Source organism: Trichosurus vulpecula, chromosome 1 (assembly GCF_011100635.1).
Source record: "Trichosurus vulpecula isolate mTriVul1 chromosome 1, mTriVul1.pri, whole genome shotgun sequence".
Lineage (NCBI taxonomy): Eukaryota > Metazoa > Chordata > Mammalia > Diprotodontia > Phalangeridae > Trichosurus > Trichosurus vulpecula.
Window position 1 is genome coordinate 343,075,463 of NC_050573.1, and position 19,641 is coordinate 343,095,103.

General features: G+C 36.4%; 1 protein-coding gene across 1 annotated transcript in view; it reads left to right on the plus strand.

The window, feature by feature from the left end:
* LOC118838198 (catenin delta-2-like) overlaps positions 1 to 19,641 on the plus strand; it is a 197,137-nt gene that overhangs the window by 52,038 nt on the left and 125,458 nt on the right. Inside the window, exon 4 of the mRNA XM_036745428.1 lies at positions 8,540 to 8,712. Coding sequence (XP_036601323.1) covers positions 8,540 to 8,712 — 173 coding nt within the window. The remainder of the gene's footprint in view (positions 1 to 8,539; positions 8,713 to 19,641) is intronic.

Genomic DNA, 19,641 nt, shown 5'->3' on the forward strand with positions numbered 1-19,641 from the left:
ACATTGTACAGTAGAAGCTTATTATCTGATCCATATTATTTAGTTGAGTCTGACTCTGCATGACCTCATTTGGGGTTTTCTTGGCAAAGATACTGGAGTGGTTTGCCATTTCTTTTTTCAGCTCATTTTACAGATGAGGAAACTGAGGCAAACAGGGTTAAGTGACTTGCCCAGTAAGTGTCCAAGGCAGGATTTGAGCTGAGATATTCTGGACTGCAGGGTGGCAGAGAATCATAGGTTAACCTAATTTTTTAAACTAACTATAGCTAAATAATGAGAGATAAACATTAAAAAAAACCCACTTCTATCCCTTCAAAGACCTTAGAGTCTCCTGGAGGATGACAGACAAGAAAATACAACACAATTGGAGGGTAGAGGGAGGTCTGATACTTTCAGAAAGACTTCCTATAGGCTATGGCACCTGACCTGAACATTAAATAAGCCTGGAAAAGTAGGTTGGAACTATATTATGAAGAGCTTTGGATACCATGTTGGAAAGTTTGTGTTTATTTCTAGATGCAGTAGGGAGTGCCTAAAGATTTTTGAACAGGGAAGCGACATGGACAGACTGTTCTTGAGGAAGAGGATACTATAGAGAGAAAGAGAAGAGACTGCACGCAAGGAAAAGTAATTAGAAGAAGACTATTGTAGTGGTTCAGGTGACAGGTAATGGGGACTTCAACTAGGCTGCTGAACATGTAAATTTAGGAAGATGGATATGAAAGTTTTTTGAAGAGGGAAAATTAACAAAACTTGGCAGCTAATTTAAGTAATAGTATAATTTGATCTGTTTGAGGAGGGTAATAGTTATTTTTAATTGAAAAATATATATTGGTCAAAGTCATCCAGTCAGTCAACATTGATCAAGCATCTACTTTATGGGCCAGGAGGACAACTAGGTGGCACAGTGGATGCATCTGTAAATTGAGCTGGAGAAGGAAATGGCAAACCACTCCAGTATCTTAGCCAAGAAAACCCTAAATGGGGTCATGAAGAGTCAGACATGACTGAAATGACTGAAAAATAATAAATGTGCCCTCCAAAAATAAAAGGGGGCAGCTAGGTGGCACAGTGAGTAGAGCACTGGCTCTGGAATCAGGAGGACCTGAATTCAGAAACAGTCTCAGAGACTTGACACACTAGCTGTGTGACCTTGGGCTAGTCACTTAACCCCAATTGCCCTGCCTTCCCTACTCCAAAATAATAATAATAATAATAAATATGAGCCAGGTGCTGTGCTAAGTACTGAGGCTACAAAGAAAGGCAAAAGATAGTCCTTGTCCTCGAGGAATTCACAATCTAATGATTAAAGAAATAATTGAATCCTGAAAAGAGTGACATTTTAATTCTGTCAGGACAAGCATTTTTGAAGGGCATATATTGCACCTTTGATTTAAATCCTATTTTGAAGGTGGTAAGATTATCACATCAGTATCCTGTAGCGAGAACACTGATAGGTTCCAACAGGCAATCTTATAGCTATATTTAGAAAACAGAAAATGAATTAACATGCAAACTGCACACCCTAGAAGCAACAGCAGGGGAAGAATAGGCATCTGCTTAAGGATGATCAATAATTTAAGCACACACCTATCTATCTTGCTCTGTAGTGGCTTTTGTTGTTGTTTAACATCTGTGTTTTGGCCTTATCTTATTAAAGTTTTAAGTGGCCTTGATTGCCTGTTTCTATGCAGAACCTCAGAGTGCTATAGTAAGGATGGCACTTAGCCAGGGCACACCCCTAGCATCTCCTTTCTTCTCTTGTTTAATACCTACCGTATCAACAGTAGGCTTGGAAACTCACCCCTTAAAAATACTCAAAGGAGAGCTGACTGAGACTACTAGAAGGTGTTAGGGGCAGGCCTGACCCAGTAGTATCCTGTTAGTTCAAGTTTGATACTGGGGTGAAACTGGGATGCACTTGCATGTTACTACAGTTAACAAAAGGTGATTTACTTTCCCCTAAGACCACAAGGATAAGCTAGAAGGATACAGTAGCATTTAGCTTCTGTATGGTTATTGTTGTTCAGTCATTTCAGTTGTCAGACTCTCCATGACCCCTTTTAGGGTTTTCTTGGCAAAGATACTGGAGTGGTTTGCCATTTCCTTCTCCAGCTCATTTTATAGATGAGTAACTGAGGCAATCAGGGTTAAGTGACTTGCCCAGGGTCACACAGCTAGGGTATAAGGCTGGATTTGAAACTCCAGGCCTGGCACTCTATCCTCTATGCCATCTAATATATCACATCACTATAGTCACAGCCCCCCTTGACTCCATGTGGAAATGTCTAGACAGCAGGGCAAGGATGTAATGACTCCTGTGGTCTTTAAATATCATCTACCAAGTCAGAGGGGTCTCAACTCTACACGAGTGTGACTTTTTATCCCCTCAGGAGAACAGGAGCTGTGCTGACAGGCAATCAGATCTTATGGACAACTTTTTTTTGCCTTTTAGGGAAAATAAATCTTTGTTGAAGGGAAATGGGGGCAATTTTGTGTGTCCTTTCAATTCAATTAGATAATCACTTATTAAATTTCCACTTTTTGCCAAGCATCATTCTAGGTACTTAGGAGATTATGACAAAAAAACCACACTCATTATTCTCAAGGAGTTCACATGGGGCAAAGTACATGTGCACAGATGAGTAGAATGGAAGGGAGAGCACTAACAGCTAGGGGAGGGAAGGTAGGAAAGGCAGGAAAGAACTCCGGTAGCCCATGGTACCTGAGCTGAGTCTTCAAATTACAAGAGGTAGAGGTGAGGAGGGAGGGCATTCTAGTCATGGGAGATAGGCTATACAAAGGCACAGAAGTGTGAGATGTGATGCCATGCACAGTGAAGAATAGGCCAGTCTGCCTGGAACTTGAAGTGAGTGTATGAGTTCTGGGATGTTTATAATCATCTCTAGGAGACTAGATCTGCCTCCAGATGTTAGGTATGAGCTGAGGCTAGCCCAAGAGAGCTGACCTCTAGATTCACAAATCACCAGCTGAGAGGCAATTTGATACAATGGAAAGAGTCCTAACTCTGCAGTTAGTACTAACTCTGAGATCCGATAGCACCTCTGGGATGTTTACTACTTGTGTGCCAACCTTCCTAGACCTCAGGTTCACAACCTGTAGAAGGAAGCGATTGGATAGCTTGCCTCTGGGGTGCCTTCCTGCTCTAGCTCTGTGATTCTGTAGGTGAAGTCAAGTTCAAAATCAAATCAGACTCATGAATTAGTCTTCTCTAATTACTGCTACAGTAGTCATAATACAGCTCAAAAGGGAGTCCGACTTTACAAGTAATAAAGACCTTAAAACTATCACTTGCTGTTAAAAGTTTAGAATTTTTTGAAGTTATGTAATTTAATATAATCATTTTTCTTTTGGAATAGCTATTTTAAAGCATCACACATTACAAAGATGAAGCCAATTAGCTCAACTGACAATAGATGATACAAAGCCTCTGGTTGTGATTCCCCTAGTAACTGTGCACAGAGCAAAACGTTGCTTGGTGTCAAATTGTATCCTTAGGACCAGTCAGTTATTAACCATTTTTGGTCATAAGGGGCAGGAAGGGTGAAAATATGATTATTGCAGTAGAATCCCAGTGTCACTGCTGGGGGGAAAAGTTAAGCTATCTGTCATACTGGTAGATGTGGCAAGGGAGAACTTGGGGAAGGTTTCAGTAGCATCTTACTTTATATCCTAAGGGCTTTTAAAAATATTACTACAAATTCAATATAAATAGATACAATCACCTTTGGAATTCTGGATTAATATAGACCAAGACTATAATAATTCCCAGTAGGAAATGAAATTCTCTATGGGTTGTACTATATGTCAAGCCATAATTATACTCGTTAGCAGAATGAAACTTACATATACTTAGGTATATTTTTACTTAGCACTAGGAACTGCCTCCCTCCCCAATACAACATACTGCCACTTGAAGATTTCCTTCCTTTCTTCCTTGACCTTTCCATCTCTCCTTCGCCTTCACCAATGGAGATATCACTGCTGCCAGAGAATCTTCCTCCTCACCTTAACCACCCCATGTAGTTCTTAGTGTCATTTTTCAGGGAAGTTACTTGGCAATAGGTCTAAAATAGTAGGGTGAATTCTGGAAGGAGAGAATGGGAAGAATAGGGAAAGGAAAACACATTAACCTCTGTCTAGCACTCAGTTTCTTCTCCCTTTCTAGAAGGAAAGGAAAAGTTCTCCCTCGTTTGGAGGAAGAGGAAGATTTAGACTTCTGCTCCATAGCTGATTGCTTTATGCTCACCATTTTCTACCTTCCTCTTTATCTCTAAGTATCTGTCATAGCTTCTTAGAAGCCCACCGCTTCCTTCTCATTTTCATCCCTTTTCCCTGTTTCTTAATCTTTTCCTTCCTGGGATGCTATCTTTCCCGCAGTCCCAATCTATAGCCTCAAGTTGACTGGAGCCACAATCAGAGGCTTGGAGATAGCAGAATCCTCACTCCTCTCCAGCAGATGGAAGATCATGTGTGAAATATAAATAAATTGTGGCATCCTCGATATAACTTTATATTGAAATATTCCCAGTTAGGATCCATTAGTAAAGCATATTAGGTGTATTTTAAATAGCATTTTATAAACAAGACCTATGTTAGGAATAAGATAAGAAAGATCTTGGGACCTGGGTTGTGTAACATTATTTGGAGGAGAGAAGGGGAACTGCGTTGAAAGTTTCAAATACTCAATTTATAATTGAATTTGTGGAATGCATTAAAAGTAGCCATATAAAGAAAAGACCTCCAAATTTAGAGTTACAGGATATGGGTTCAAGTCCAGATTCTCACAGTAAAATTGCTGTCTAACCCTAGACAAGTTTAGCTTTTCTGAATTTCTTCATCTACAGAATGGGCATAATTATACTGGCACTATTTAACTTAAAGGATTATTGAGAGAAAAGTTCCCTTATAAACCCTAAAGTTCTATATAATTATTATTATCATTGATATTTATTAGTAGTAGCTATATAAACAAATTTAGCTAGCCTAGTTAATCACTCTGTTTTTGAATCCCAGAAATGTCATAGATTTTGAAATACCTGTGCTCATTTAACCCTAATTATATTTTAAATCTCTCAATCTTGCATAGGAAAATCATGTGTAGAAAAATCGATAATATGCTGAAATATAGCAAATAGCTAAGTAATGCAACGTGTACCCTTTTATTTGAGTGTACAATTTCAAGACCTCAAATCTTTCAGAATTAAGGATTTTAGGGTATTCTCTCTGGCCAGCCATGGTTTGTAGTGGTGGGGATAGGCTGAGAGAGAATAAAAGACAAATCCTCCATCTCCTAATGTCTTCCCTCTCCTTATCTCCTGAGTCCTAAACTGTTCATTAGCCAAGGGGAAAGAAAAGTGATCCTGCTGTCCGCCAAAGAGGAAAAGAGGGAAAAAGGAGCACCCAAAGTGTTTGATTCCAAATTAAAGAGTTTTAGACCATTAAAAAAATGTTTAGTCCAATCTTCTCATTTTACTGATGAGGAAACTGAGGCCCAGAGAGGTACAGTGACTTCATGGTCACAGCATGTTAGGGGCAGAACTGGAGTTTGTAGTAGAGGAGAAAGTAGAAATGAAAGTCAGAAGATCTGGGTTTGAATCAATGAGGTATACCAGAAAGAGTGGGAGATTTGGAGTCAGAGAATCTGTTTGATTACAAACTCTGCCACTTACGTGCTGTGTGATTTTGGGAAAGTCACAAACTTTCATGGATTTCAATTTCCTTATCTGTTAAGTGCAGCCTCTTTTCATCCTAAGTCTATAAACCTATGAATCTAAGATCTTATATTCGCTCACAAAGTGACCTTAGGTTGTATAAATGCACATTTGTATTATGCAAATCTGAGGTATTGTTATTAAGTATCTCTTCTGTGTAAGACAAACTGGACAATATTATTATCATTATTAATTATTACATTTGTAAATTGAATCTTTGAAAGTTTCAGTACATTTGTCTATGTTATATATAGAAGCTAAATTGCTAAGCTATCCAATAAAAAAATTATTCAATTCAAAACATATTTGAGCACTGCATGATTTAAAAACAAGATACATTAATTGGCAAACATGACTTCATTACAATTCTCTTCACACTGTTTCAAAGTTTCAAAGGGAATTAGAAGCAAGGAAAAGATATATAAATCCTCAAGAGGGTATATAAAATGATACTGTTCAAGGCACTGAAAAATTCTTTCAGTGAAGTGTTCCATATAATGTCAAATTTGGACACTCGCCTTGACATCTAAAGCCATATTTTAAGAAAGAGAAATCAAGAATGAAATTATAAGCTTAGTCACTACCTGCTACTAGAATTGGTACTATTGTGTGAAGTATCAGAAATGGTGTCAAGGACAGAATAGTTCATGCAAGTACAATTTCTTTCTTGCACTGGAAAGTGATTCTTCTGCATTATGATTGAAATAATTTGAGGAAATATACATTCTTAGGTTGTGCTTCAACTCCACCCCTTCTGAAATGGTAATCCCTGTCATTTGTGCTTCTTTTTTGATCTGTTAGCATGTATTAAATTCATTTTAGAAAATATCATCATCAATATAGATCTTTCTTTGTGTTTATGTTCTCTACCTGTCTGTTTTCTCTGTCTCTGTCTGTTTCTCTGTCTCTCTTTCTGCCTCTATCTCTTTCTCTCTGTCTCTGTCCCTATCTGTCTCTGTGTGTCTCTCTGTGGCTCTGTCTCTGTCTGTCATGCTCTTTGTCTGTGTCTCTCTCAGCACCTAAGGGACCATATAGTTCAACATATATTTGAATATGAATCCTTTTTTACAACATCCTGGCATACATATCATCTCCTTGACATCACTCAAAGACCTCCAGTGAGAGAAAACTCACTGTTTCTAGGGGCTAAACTTTGACAGCTGTAATTATTAGGCAGTTTTTCCTTCCATCAAGTTGAAAGCTGACCCTCTGCAACTTCTATCCTCCAATCCATACTTCATATCACTGACAGAATCATCATTTTTTATTTTAACATGCAGATCTGGTCATGTTATTTGACTGTTCAGAATTCTTTAGTAACTCACTATTGCCTTCCCAGTAAAGGTCAAATTTACTTTCCTACAATTCAAGGCCTCCATCATTAGGCACCACCATAATTTTTTTTTCATTCTTCTTATATTAGTACTGTCTATGCATTCTAAATACCAGTCAGACTGAATAGATCTCTAACCACCCAGAAAGAACCTTGCTCTCACACCTCCATGCCTTAGTTCAGGCTTGTTCTCTGTGCCTGAAATGCATTAACATCCGTCTTTTCCTGTGGAACTATCTGTTCTTTACTCAAATACCATATCCTCCAAGAAACCTTCCTTCATCACCCCTTTTTGTGTGATGACTTCTCCATTAACCCTTGCAAAATACTTTGTTTTATAATTTTCTAATTCACTTATCATGTAATTGTGATTTATGGCTATGTATATTGTGTTATTACACTGTGATCTTCCTGAGCTCAAGGACAATTTTGGGTTTGTGAGATTTTGTTTTATTTTTTGCCTTTCCTTGTATCCCCAGGGCTTAGCCTAGTGTCTACCGCATACCAGATATTTAATAAATTCCTGTTACCTTGCTTCACTGTTATCTCTCTACTAAGTTTGTGGACTTGTTAAGGATGGGGATTGTGTCTTATCTAAACTTTCCATCTTCCCCCCAGAATCTAGCATAGTGCTATGTACGCAGTAGGTACTTAATGAATGCTTGTTCATTGACTGATATGAGTGTAAGCAATAATTTTCAATAGTATCAATTCAGCCAGCATTTTATTCAAATATTCCTTAAGAATGTAATATTTTTAGCTAGACATCATAATAAAACGATTAGGCAAGTATAGTGATTCTTATCTCTTCATCATCACAATAATTTGGGCAATCCCCATGTTGAACACTATTTCATCTCTGATTTCATACTGTGTTTTGCTGAGATGGAAAAGATAAGCTGACAAACTAGTCATAGATTCAGTGAGAATTTAAGCAGGTTTTTAATGCATAAAGAACTCTTGATATTTTAAAAGTTGTCATGTCTGTGGACACTGAAGTGTTATATTACCCTGTATGTTGTGAAAATTATCATTGATTGGTACTATTTAAAGATTGAGGTTAGATGATTGTTTTACCTCTCTGTTCATTGAATTAAATAGATATAATTAAGGATATTAAATTTAGCATGCACATAGTATAGGATATACTTTCAAATGAATAAAACTATGTTTATGATAACATAAAAATGTTAAAATGACTCTTTTTTCAATCCACTCGGCTATTAAAATTTCTCTATGTTGGTCAGCATTAGAGTAATAAATATGTATTTTTTGTAACTTTAAAACCTAAAGATACAACTTCAATCCTAGGATTTAGATCAACTATACAGTTTGATTTTAGTTCTCAGAGTCAAAGACTACTAGATGGCCAGAATAATGTGCATGTGATAATTCCAGGCTACTCTCTGTAAATAATCCATGTTGTTTCTGCTTCACCCTCACTGACTGTTCCAAATTACTTTCAATTCAGGGCCCAGCCTTCTCTCCCAGAGTGCACTTCAGCTCAATTCCAAACCTGAAGGGTCTTTCCAGTACTCAGCCAGCTACCATAGCAACCAGACCCTTGCCCTGGGTGAAACAACACCTTCCCAACTCCCAGCTCGAAGCAGTCAAGCCAGAGCTGCTATCCAGAGCTTCAGCCAGGTATGTGTCAGAGGAATGTTGCACACTCAGGATACACACACACACACATTACTTCAACTATATTTTTTGAGGAGAGTGGGGGTAGTTTGTTACATGTTTATAAATTTATGTCCTTATCTAATCTGATTTTTTAAGGGTAGTGTAAAGGAATAAGCATATATATAGTGCCTACTATGTACCTGGAAAAGTGCTTTATAAATGTTATCTTATTTACACAATGTTATGTTTACAAATGTTATATTAGATACTTTAAATAAATAAGTAAAGAGGCTTCTGAATGTTGTAAATTAGAAAGGTCTTTAATAAAATAGGAATATAAAGTGGGAATGAATTACAGTTTAAAAAATCTAATTTATGACTATCTACCTTAACCTATGTTTGGAATATGCATGTATTATGCATGTTAATTTTTATTTATTCATGTTTATATATTATATATACATACATAGACACATATACAAAGCATATATGACAATATACACATGTATAAATCCATCTTAATGGTGATTATAAGTATTTGATTACTTGTACTTTGTATTTTTGGATTTTCCACATCAATTTCATATATACAGTGTTGTTTATTTTTTCCATAAAACTGTCAAGTTGAATTGTTTATGCTTCCAACCCCATTCTCCCCTTAATCCTAATGCTTTTATTTCATGGTTTTGCATAGTGGAGTGCTTTTTAGGAATTCATATGTCACATTATAGCAGAACTATATTTATATAGATGAATGCACATTGGATATGTATTGTAAACATATACATTTGTGTGTGTATGTGTATGTATATGTATATATGTATATGTGTGTGTGTGTGTGTGTGTGTGTGTGTGTGTGTGTGTGTATCCTTGTATTGTTCAGTTGTTTCAGTCATGTCTGGCTTTTCGTGATCCTGTTGGGGGTTTTCTTGGCAAAGACACTCGAGTAGTTGCCATTTCTTTCTTCAACTCATTTTAAAGATGAGGAAACTGAAACAAACATAGTTATGTGAATTGCCCAGGGTCACACAGATAGTAAGTGTATGAGGCCAGATTTGAACTCAGGAAGATGAGACATCCTGACTTCAGGCCAGGCACTCTACCTATCCACTGTGCCATCTAGCCCCCTTTACATGTGTGTATGCATGTGTTCATGTGTGTGTGTGTGCATATAAGTATATACACATATGTGCACGCATATATGTGAATATGCACATATAAGTACACATGTATATTTGTGTGTATACACACATACACATACATACACACATGTGTGTATGTGTGTGTGTTCAATGTGAAGCCCTACCTTGAAAATAATTTGTAGAATCCAACCAGGAAAAAAGAATCTGAAAGAAAAAGAAACATTATTTTCCAAAGTCTTAACTTTTTGTAAAGCACATACATGAATGAATTTATTTTGTTACATATAAATGAGAGGCTATCATAAATAGAAATTTATAAAAGAAATAATTGAAGAATCTGAAAACTGTTTTTGCTAAAAGTAAAATTAAATTTTGTCCAAGCTGAATTTTTTCTATCAGGCATTGCTTTATGATGTGTGCAAAGTGTGCTTTGGTTAAAATATATTTTGGAGTATTAAGCAAATGGTCAGCAAATGTAATCATCTTGGAGTTAAATTGTTCAAACAAAATGGCTACTATTAAATTTAGTTGTTAGTATGATGAATTAACTACATATGTGGGTATTTTTTAAAAGATATTGGTTATTTAAAGATGTTGCTAATGTAGCATTACGTTCTACTTTCCCATGCTAATACTACATCACTTTAAAAAACCTACAGGAACTTAAGTAGTTATCTGATTTTATGCAAATTTACCAGGACCTTTGAATAGAGTCCAGTAAATGAAAGAAAAATGAATATGCCAAAGAAGACCAGCAACTGCAGAATGTCCCTGCTACTCACTAAGTGCTACTTCTATGACTATGAGCAAGTCTCTTAACCTTTCTGGGTCACATTTTCTTCATATAATGAAGGAATTGAAATAGAAAATTTTTGCAGTACCTCTCAACTCTAAATGCTATGATTTTTTTTCATTTAATATCACCTTCTCTTCTACTTGATTTATTTTTCTTCAAAAACTTGCAGGTTTTTTTATTGCAATACATTTTTCCTTCTTCTTCCTCTGTATGAATGATTGAAAGTGTAATCATAAAATTTTATATACTCAGTAAGTAGTTTTTTTTCCCCTTGAGCTCCAAATCCTTATTCTTCTAAATTCAGTTGTGAATATAAACTGATTTGCATTGTTTATTTTAGCAGTCTGAGTTCTTTCATTCATGATCTCCCCTACCTGGAACTCTCTCCCTGTTTATGTTGGCCTTCTGGTCTCCCTGGTCAACTTCAAGTTTAACCTAAAGCCCCAACTTCTTGAAGAAGCCTTTCCCAATTTCCTTTAATATTCATGCTTTCTCTCTGTTGATTGTTTTCATATGTGTGTATATATGTATATATACACACATGCATACATACATTTGTTTATATCATGTATGTATATATACACATGCATGCATATGTGTATATATACATATATGCAATTTGGAGATAACACAGGGAAAGCATGAAATATTAAAATCAATAAATTTAAAATAAATATTAAATGTTCAATATACATGTGTATATATGTATACATGTGTATATTTGTGTGTATATGTATATATATAAATATGTATGCGTGTATACACACACACATATATCCTTGTGACTAACCTGGTAATAAGCCTCTCTTCATTTAGAAAAGGAAGTACTTAGAAAATAAACATGTTTTCCAAACCTGTCATTAAAAACCTTTCCAACTCAGTAGACATGGTCCTATATGTCACTTCTTTGGCATAATCTTTAAGAACCCAGGGAGACATTTATTTCAGGGTGTGTTTATTTGTTTTTCAATGAAGGGGGAAAAGAAGTAAGGACTGTGTGGGAAAAAAATTCTTTTAAGTTGAATTAACCTCCATAAAAATAATTAGATGAGTTATTGGTCTAAGGCTTAGCTGGAGAATCTTACGGATTTTTCGAGAAGAGATATGATAACAATAGACTTTTACATAATTTATACTCGTATTTGCTATCATTTCATCATATAATGTATAGGATAGTCAACAGACGCTAACATGACAAAGATAGTTATTTTCTTTCTTGAATATCTTTTGATTTAAAGGCAAAAGTTGTAGTTATCAATTGAGGAATCTGAGAACATGAGGCAGAGAGAGCTTTTCCTTATGGACATCTTCAAAAATTCTACTGACCATCTAAAGCAGACCATTATTTCTTCCTGAATTTCCCTGGAAATATCTTTTTCTTTTTTCATTTATTTTTTAACCGGGTAGGTGATTTCATGGTTGTAGGAAGCTCTCTCTGGGAAGCTTTCTCTACCAGGGCATATCAGCATCTGCTCTGTACCTTAGAGTTGTAAAGACGCACCAGGGACACAAAATCATATCACTTACCCAGAGTCACCAAAACTGTGTGTGCCAGAGACAGGATTTGAACCCAGGTTTACTGGACTTCAAAGCCAGTTGTCCACTGATTGTGCCATGCCACTTCTCTCCACTCACGGTTTATAATTTCTTATTTTGTTTTGTGCTTGTTGTTTTTAAAAGGAGCAAGTAAACAGGTGGACAACTTCTTCAACTTTCTAGTTTACTGGACCATTATTTTGAGTCTAATAAGGACCTAAAACTTTAGTCATATTTTTTGTTTAACTTCAGAGGGCACTTAATTCCACAAACATATTTCTAACTGAAGACTATGTGGAAGGCACTCTGGTAGGCACCTAGCATAAAAAAAAAAAATATAAATAAAAATTGCCCTTGCCCTGCGAGAGCGACTCTACTGTGTAGAAATAAAGCTCAAGCTTTTACAAGCATCCTAAGACATGCCAATAATCAAATAAATTAAAATCTGACTTCCTTACTATTGTTCAAATGTGTATTTTCACTTTCACAGGACCAATAAAGGAACCAATAAAGTGATTGTTTTTTCTTCTTTTTTAACGTTCAGCTCACTGATAAGATCAACCAAAACTGTTATATGTGTAATATGGAAATAGTCGATAGAAAAATGAAAAAAAAAATAAGTTCATTTTTAAATCATTGTTTTGTCAGCCTAGACTCAGCCATTATAAAAAAAATCACCATACAATTACAACAGTCAATGCGTATCTTCCTTGTTATAATGAGACATTTTTCAGATATCAGTAATATGAATGAAACATTCACAGCTTTATTAGTAACAATGAGAATATTTGAAGATGTAACCATTTCAGAAGAAAATCTCCCTAGCCTCACTGATCATGTTTTAAGAAAATTAATACATCAGTTGATTGCTCTAGTAAACGTAAGCATCTTGAAGGCAGAGACTATGTGAACTTTGTCTTTGTATCCCTAGCACCAAGTCCTGGAATATAGCAGATGCTTAATAAATGCTGGTCATTTTAATTAATAAATAAATGAATTTAATCATGTTTTGGCTATTATTCAAGTAGAATTTCCTTGAGCTAGAAAATCAAATGTCTTCATAAGGCATCTTGTACTTTTAACCAATTAAATATACAGATATTGTGAAACATCATACCAGTGCACAAAATATAAGTAAAATGATATACTCATGAATAGATTTTCAACTCTCTAGAATGAAAACAATATAAAATGAGCACAGCAAATGCTTGCATAAATTATCTTTAAGTAATGGGAAATATGACCTTCCATAGTTTGCATTCCACAAACATAGCCTTCAAGAAACCAGTTTCAGCTCCAAGCTATGAGGAGGCATCTGAGTAGGACATGGGGGTGGGGTGGGGAAGTGAGGGAGGGAGAAACTATTTGAGGGACACTGTCTAGAGTCATGGCACTTTGGGGAAGGGCATTTTTCAACCATAGTAATGCATATGTCCTGCTTTGAGACCTCATTTTGGCATGGAGGGGACCCTGGATTTTTGTAGTCATTGTTCCAATACTAGGCAAGCTTAGCATAGCTTTGGAAAGTTCTACCAGGATAGAAAGGCTACCAACAGTATGGGCCATGTTTCTGTCACCTGAGGACTAACTTACCTAAATTCAGAAGTTCATCACTAGATAATTCTCAAGGTAATGAATTATTTTAGGTACAACAGTGCTTGCAACCACATAATAAAAGATCAGATGAGCGGTCAATGGAAAGCCCAATGGGAAATGTTAGTTATTGCTGCTAGTGGTGGTATTAACGTTATTATTCTTATAAAGCTCAGAGGAGCTGGGATCTATGAAGGTAGAGCAAGAACTGACAAGAGTGAAATCAAACAGTGTCTTGAAGTTTGAAGTTAAAATCTGTCTGCTAAAGAATGGAAGGCCAGAGACATTTATCAATGATGCATTCACAAAGACAAAATTATGGATCCTTGGAGTGTGGAAGGAATAAAAGATGATATGGAGTGTTCTTAAGAACAACTTCAGTAAAGAAAAATGGAATAAATAGCTTTTGCAGAAGCCAAACTGGCATTTATTTCTGATTGAGTAGCATGACTTGCTAGGCATATCTTCATCCATTTACAAAGTTTTGCCCTTTCTCCTTAACAAAAAAAAGGAAGAAAGGAAGGAAGGAAAGGAAGAGAAGGAAGGAAGGAAGGAGTTTTTATTTCAAATATAATTACAAGTATACCATCTGCTACTTTCTGCCAGAGGCCAATGTGCTAGTATTTTTGATTGCTGATTGTTATTTCACTGCCATGCAGAGCAGCACCTGTTAGGTGGGTCAGACAAAGTGAAAGAATGGCTAAATCGATAGATGATTGATTATATCTCCCACTGTGGCTAGTCCTGGGCTGGACACAGAGTAGGTTTCCAGGAAATACTTTCTAAAGAGAGTTAATCTCTTGTGATGAGGAAAACCATGCAGACAAATGGTTCAACAACACCACAATTTATTTTTTGTGGGAATGTTATTTTTGAAGAACAAGGAAAAAACAGAATTAAATTTTATTTGCCACTTTATGCATGATTTAGAGCACAGGTTTTCTCCAGGATGCCAGTGTCCAAAGGGCAATTGCTTACTAATGCACTTATTAATGTGATGTTTTCTATGCATGTCACTATATAAAAGGCAACTCTTTAGTAAGGCAATTTCATATTTTATATTTATTTTAAAATATTTACTTCGATAGGTTTATGGCAAAGTTGGCATTTTCTTATTCATTAGAGTTTTTGAATGATTTTTTGTCATAAATCTCTATTCCTTTTTTCTAATTTTATCCTGTCTACACTATCTGAAAACACTTTTTTCTAAAAAATAATTCCTTTCAAATGTGAAAATTTTCTATGGGGTCTCCCTTTGGAAGAAAATATCTTTTCTGTTAAGGTAAATTGATGAAATAATTAGTTTAGTTAGCAAATGATTACAAGTATAGTTGCAGCCCCAATGTAATCTCAGTCTCCCTTATTTTTGTTAAATATGCATCCTCCTGTTCCTTTTCCTTTTTAGACTTGACTCATTTTAGCCCAATACATTCTACCAACCAGGGTCAAAAGTTTCCTCTTTCAAAAAAACAAATGCTCTCAGAACATATAAATGTAGTCATGATTTATACTCAAGTGGAGAGCTTTTATCAGCCTGCCCTGTTGCTTTCCTAACAGTAAACTAAGTTTGTCTTTTTCTGAATCTTCTACAATTTTTTTTTAGTGGGAGAAGAATATGAACACACTTGTTGAGCCTTACTGGGGGCCTTGGTTAGGCATAAGGCAGCATTGGGGTAATATGTTAATGCAGGAATACCAAAAACAAACTTTGGCCTGGTTTATGTTTTAACCTGTGGCTCAGGTGGTTGTAGCCATTTGTCCTGTCCTTGACAATTATCTTGTGTTTTCTTTCACCCTTATGCCTGTGTCTATCGAATGTAGCTGATCAAAAAATAAATATGCATCATAATCAAAATGTATAGAGGTGTAGTTTTATATCTTCCCAATGTATTTCTAGCCAGTAGAACTATGAAGGTTTTTCAAGAGATGTAAGAAGGAAACAAGGATATAAGAGAAAATCATATTGATTCCTTATCAATAAATCCTACTATATGTAGAAAAGGGGTTCTTAACCTGGGCCTGACTTCTTGATTTTTTGCATTTATTTTGATGATAGCATTTTGGTACAATTTGATTCATTTGTAGTCCTCTGTGTTTTATTTTATTTATTCAAAACATTTTTCTAAGAAGGAGGTTTGTGGACCTCAGCAGATTATGAAAGGTATCCATAACACACACACATATACACAGGTTAAGAACCCTGATGTAGAGGGAGAGATGAGTGGTTACCTCAATCCAAAACCTTATTTAATAGATGAGGAAACTGAATTCTTGGGAGTTTTAGTCACTTTTGAAGTCATAAAGCTTCTTAGTTACATAACCATGACTAGAACCTGAGGTTCCTAAATCCAGTTTGTACTCTATACTGTGATTATTGTATAATAATTAAACTTGACAAACTTGCTTTAGTTCCAGGAGAACAGGATGAAGAAAAAGTAGGTTAAGTTGGGGGGGGGGGAGTGAAGTAAGGGCAGATTGTGTTGCTAATTAGTCTTTATTCTAGAGACAGCACAAAGTTTTCCATTTCTGACATTTCTAGACTGCCTGCCCAGCATCCTAGGAATCAGGAGCCTCTCAGGCAATTCCAAGAAAGTTGGCAAGTCTTAAAGGATTCCACCAAAGACTGATTATAAATCTGTAATCCACTTAATTTTTTTGGTTTGTTTTACTTAGTGACACTGTTTGCTCGTGATTTCAAGCCAAAATTCCTCAGAGATTACCACATTCTCAAACCCCTTGTTATGGGGATGTAGGCAATTATCTCTATCACCAATTCCCTTAGGGATTATATTGAAATAAAATTTTATGGTCAATTTGATTTATTTTTAAAAATTTATTAATTAAAAATTTTTAATTTATATTTGTAACTTTTGTTTTGACATCATGCACATTTTCCAAGAAATCTTGCCTCTACCCCCTCCTAGGGACTCCTGCTTTATAGCATAGAATAAGAAGTTTCGGGAGGAAGTCCAGCAAAACAAAACAATATATCAGTTAGGTCAGACATTACATACAGTATTCCATACTTATAGCTGTCCACCCCAAGTAAGAAGAGCTATAGGATCATAAATCTAGAGCTAGGAAGGATCTCTGAAGACATCTAATCCAACACTCATTTTATAGACAAAGTACCCAAGTCCCAAGTTTAAGTGACTTGTCCAAGTTCTTAAAAGGGGAATAGAGAAGAATTAAGTATAAGACAACTGAAAAGTTAAGGAGACGATATGTTCATAAAGACCATTAAATGTCAAATAGTGGAACCTATATATGATCCTGGAGATGAGAGGGAGTTAGCTACTGTTGTTCATTGAATAGAGGGTGGACATAGAGTGACAGAGTCAAACCTACAGTTTAGAAAAATCATTTTGCCCACAAAATGGACGATGGAATGGGGAGAGAGCTAATCAGAGAGACCAGTCAGTCCATAAGCATTTACTAAGTGTCTGTCATATGCCAGGCAGCATGCTAAGTGCTGAGGATAAAAAAAAAGTTAAAAGACAGTACCTATTCTTGAGGAAGTAACTAGGTGGCTTAGTGAATAGAGTGCTTGGCCTCAAATCAGGAAGACCCAAATTCAGATTACTAGCTGGGTAACCCTGTGCAAGTCATGATCCTTCTTTGCCTTAATCCATTGGAGAAGGAAATGGCAAACCATTCCAGTATCTTTACCAAGAAAATCCCGCACCCAGTCTGGTCCATGTGATTATGAAGAGTCAGAGTCAGACATGACTGAACTGAACAACAACAACTTGATCTTGAGTAGCTCACAATCTAATTGAGGAGAAAATAGGCAAACTGATACTCTTGCTATAGCAAAAGCAAGCTATATTCAAGATATATCCATGAAAAAAATTCTCAGTTGGAAGGAATTAGAATTAAGAAAAGCCTCTTGTAGACAATGGAGTTTCATCAGGTAAAAATAAGATTATGCAGACATGGAGGACAGCCTGAGAGAACACTTGGAGCCAAAAGACCTAATGTCATCTTCATGGAGTAGGAAGGAGGTCAGTGCCATTGGATCAAAAAGTACTTAACAGGATATAAGGTTTGAGAAGACTGGGGGAGGAGAGCAGCATGGCAGGTTATGAAAAGCTTTGAACACTAAACAGAGGATTGTGCATTTGATACAAGAGATGATAGGGAGCCACTGGAGTTTCTTAAATATGGGCGCGTTATAGTTAAACCAGCACTTTAGGAAAATCTCTGGCCACCGAATGGAAGAAAGCCTGGAGTGGGGAGAGAATTGTGGCAAGAAGACTAACTGACAGGCTATTGCAATCATCCAGCAATGATGAAGGTCTGTAGTAGCAGTATCAGAGGAGAGTAGGGAGCATTTTCCAGACATGTTATGAAATTGAAATTGATAGGTTTGGCACCACATTGGATATAGAGGATGAGAGATAGTGAGGAGTTAAGGATGGCACCTAGGTTGCAAACCTAAGAGACTGGGAGGAAAGTATTTTTCTCTACTTGAATAGAGAAGGGGCAAGTTAGGAGGGAAGAGGGTTTAAAGGAAAAGATAATGAGTTCAGGTTTGGATATGTTGAGTTTAAGTTATCTAGTGAACATCCAGTTTAAGGAAAGAAGTTGGAGATGTGAAACCGGATTTCTACAAAGAAGTTAATGCAAAATAGATAGATTTGAGAATCATCAGCATAAAGATGATATATAAATCCATGGGAGCAGACGACATAAGAAAATGAAGTTTTATAGAAGGTAAATAGTAAAGGACCCAGGACTGAACCCTGTAGGATGTCCCTGTTTAATGGGCATGATCAAGATAAGGATCCAGCAAAGGATACTGAAAAAGAGCAGATAGGTAAGAGGAGCACTAGGAGAGAATCCTGAAAACCTAAAGAGAAGAGGTTATTGCAATTATCCAAGCAACAGGAAATAACGGTGATGAGAGTGGAGACAAGGAAATATACAGGAGAGATGTTGTAAAGGTATAACAGCAACCACACTGATACACCCAGTATGGCTGCTAGTGCAGATTCTTTTATCTGCTTTACTAGGAAAGACAGCTGTTTCAGGGATCAAAAATCTTCTTTAATTACATGAAAGACAAACAGAAAAAATACAGAGAAGAGAAATAAAGATCAACAGACAGGGCTCTACTGCCTGAATCAAAACAATACTGCTATGTATACTTTACATTCACCATTGGATAGAGACAGCCTTTACCTCTGAGCACTTGGGGAGCTCTGAACATAGGGACACTCAGAGTCTCGACCAAGGGATCACAAGGTCCTTCTCGTAAGTGAGCCCCCAAAGCAAAAACTCACCTCTCAAAATATATACTCTTTCAACTAATAGGCTCAGAGCTGAAACCCTCTTGACTCAGTGGCTAATTAGCAAAAGGTGTGTAAGCCTTCCTACAAGCAAGCAAACTTTCCTTAATGGCTCCACATGAGGCCTATTGATGAGCAGGGAAGATCTTATTCCTCATTGACCTTACAAAAGGTAGAAATGGCAAGATTCCGCAACAGATGGGGTATGTGGACGGAGTGAGACTGAGGAATCAAATATGACACTGAGATTGGAAGTTTGGGTGACTGGAAATACGGTAGTGCCCTTGGCAATAAGAAGAAAGTTCAGCAGAGGTGACTGTTTTGAAGGAAAGATAATAGGTTCTGTTTTTGACATTTTGATCTGTTCCAGATGTCAAAAAACAATCAGTGATGTAATCATTCAGCTCAGGAGAGACACTAGGGCTACAAATATATAGAGTTGTTAACTGAACACACGGAAGCTGATGAGTTCATTAAGCAAGATAGTATAGAGGGAAAAGTGGAGAGGGTCTAGGGCACAACCTTGGGGAAGAATCCCAGTAGTATGCTGGCAAATGTTCATCAACCTGCTCTCCAAAAAAAGTACCAACAA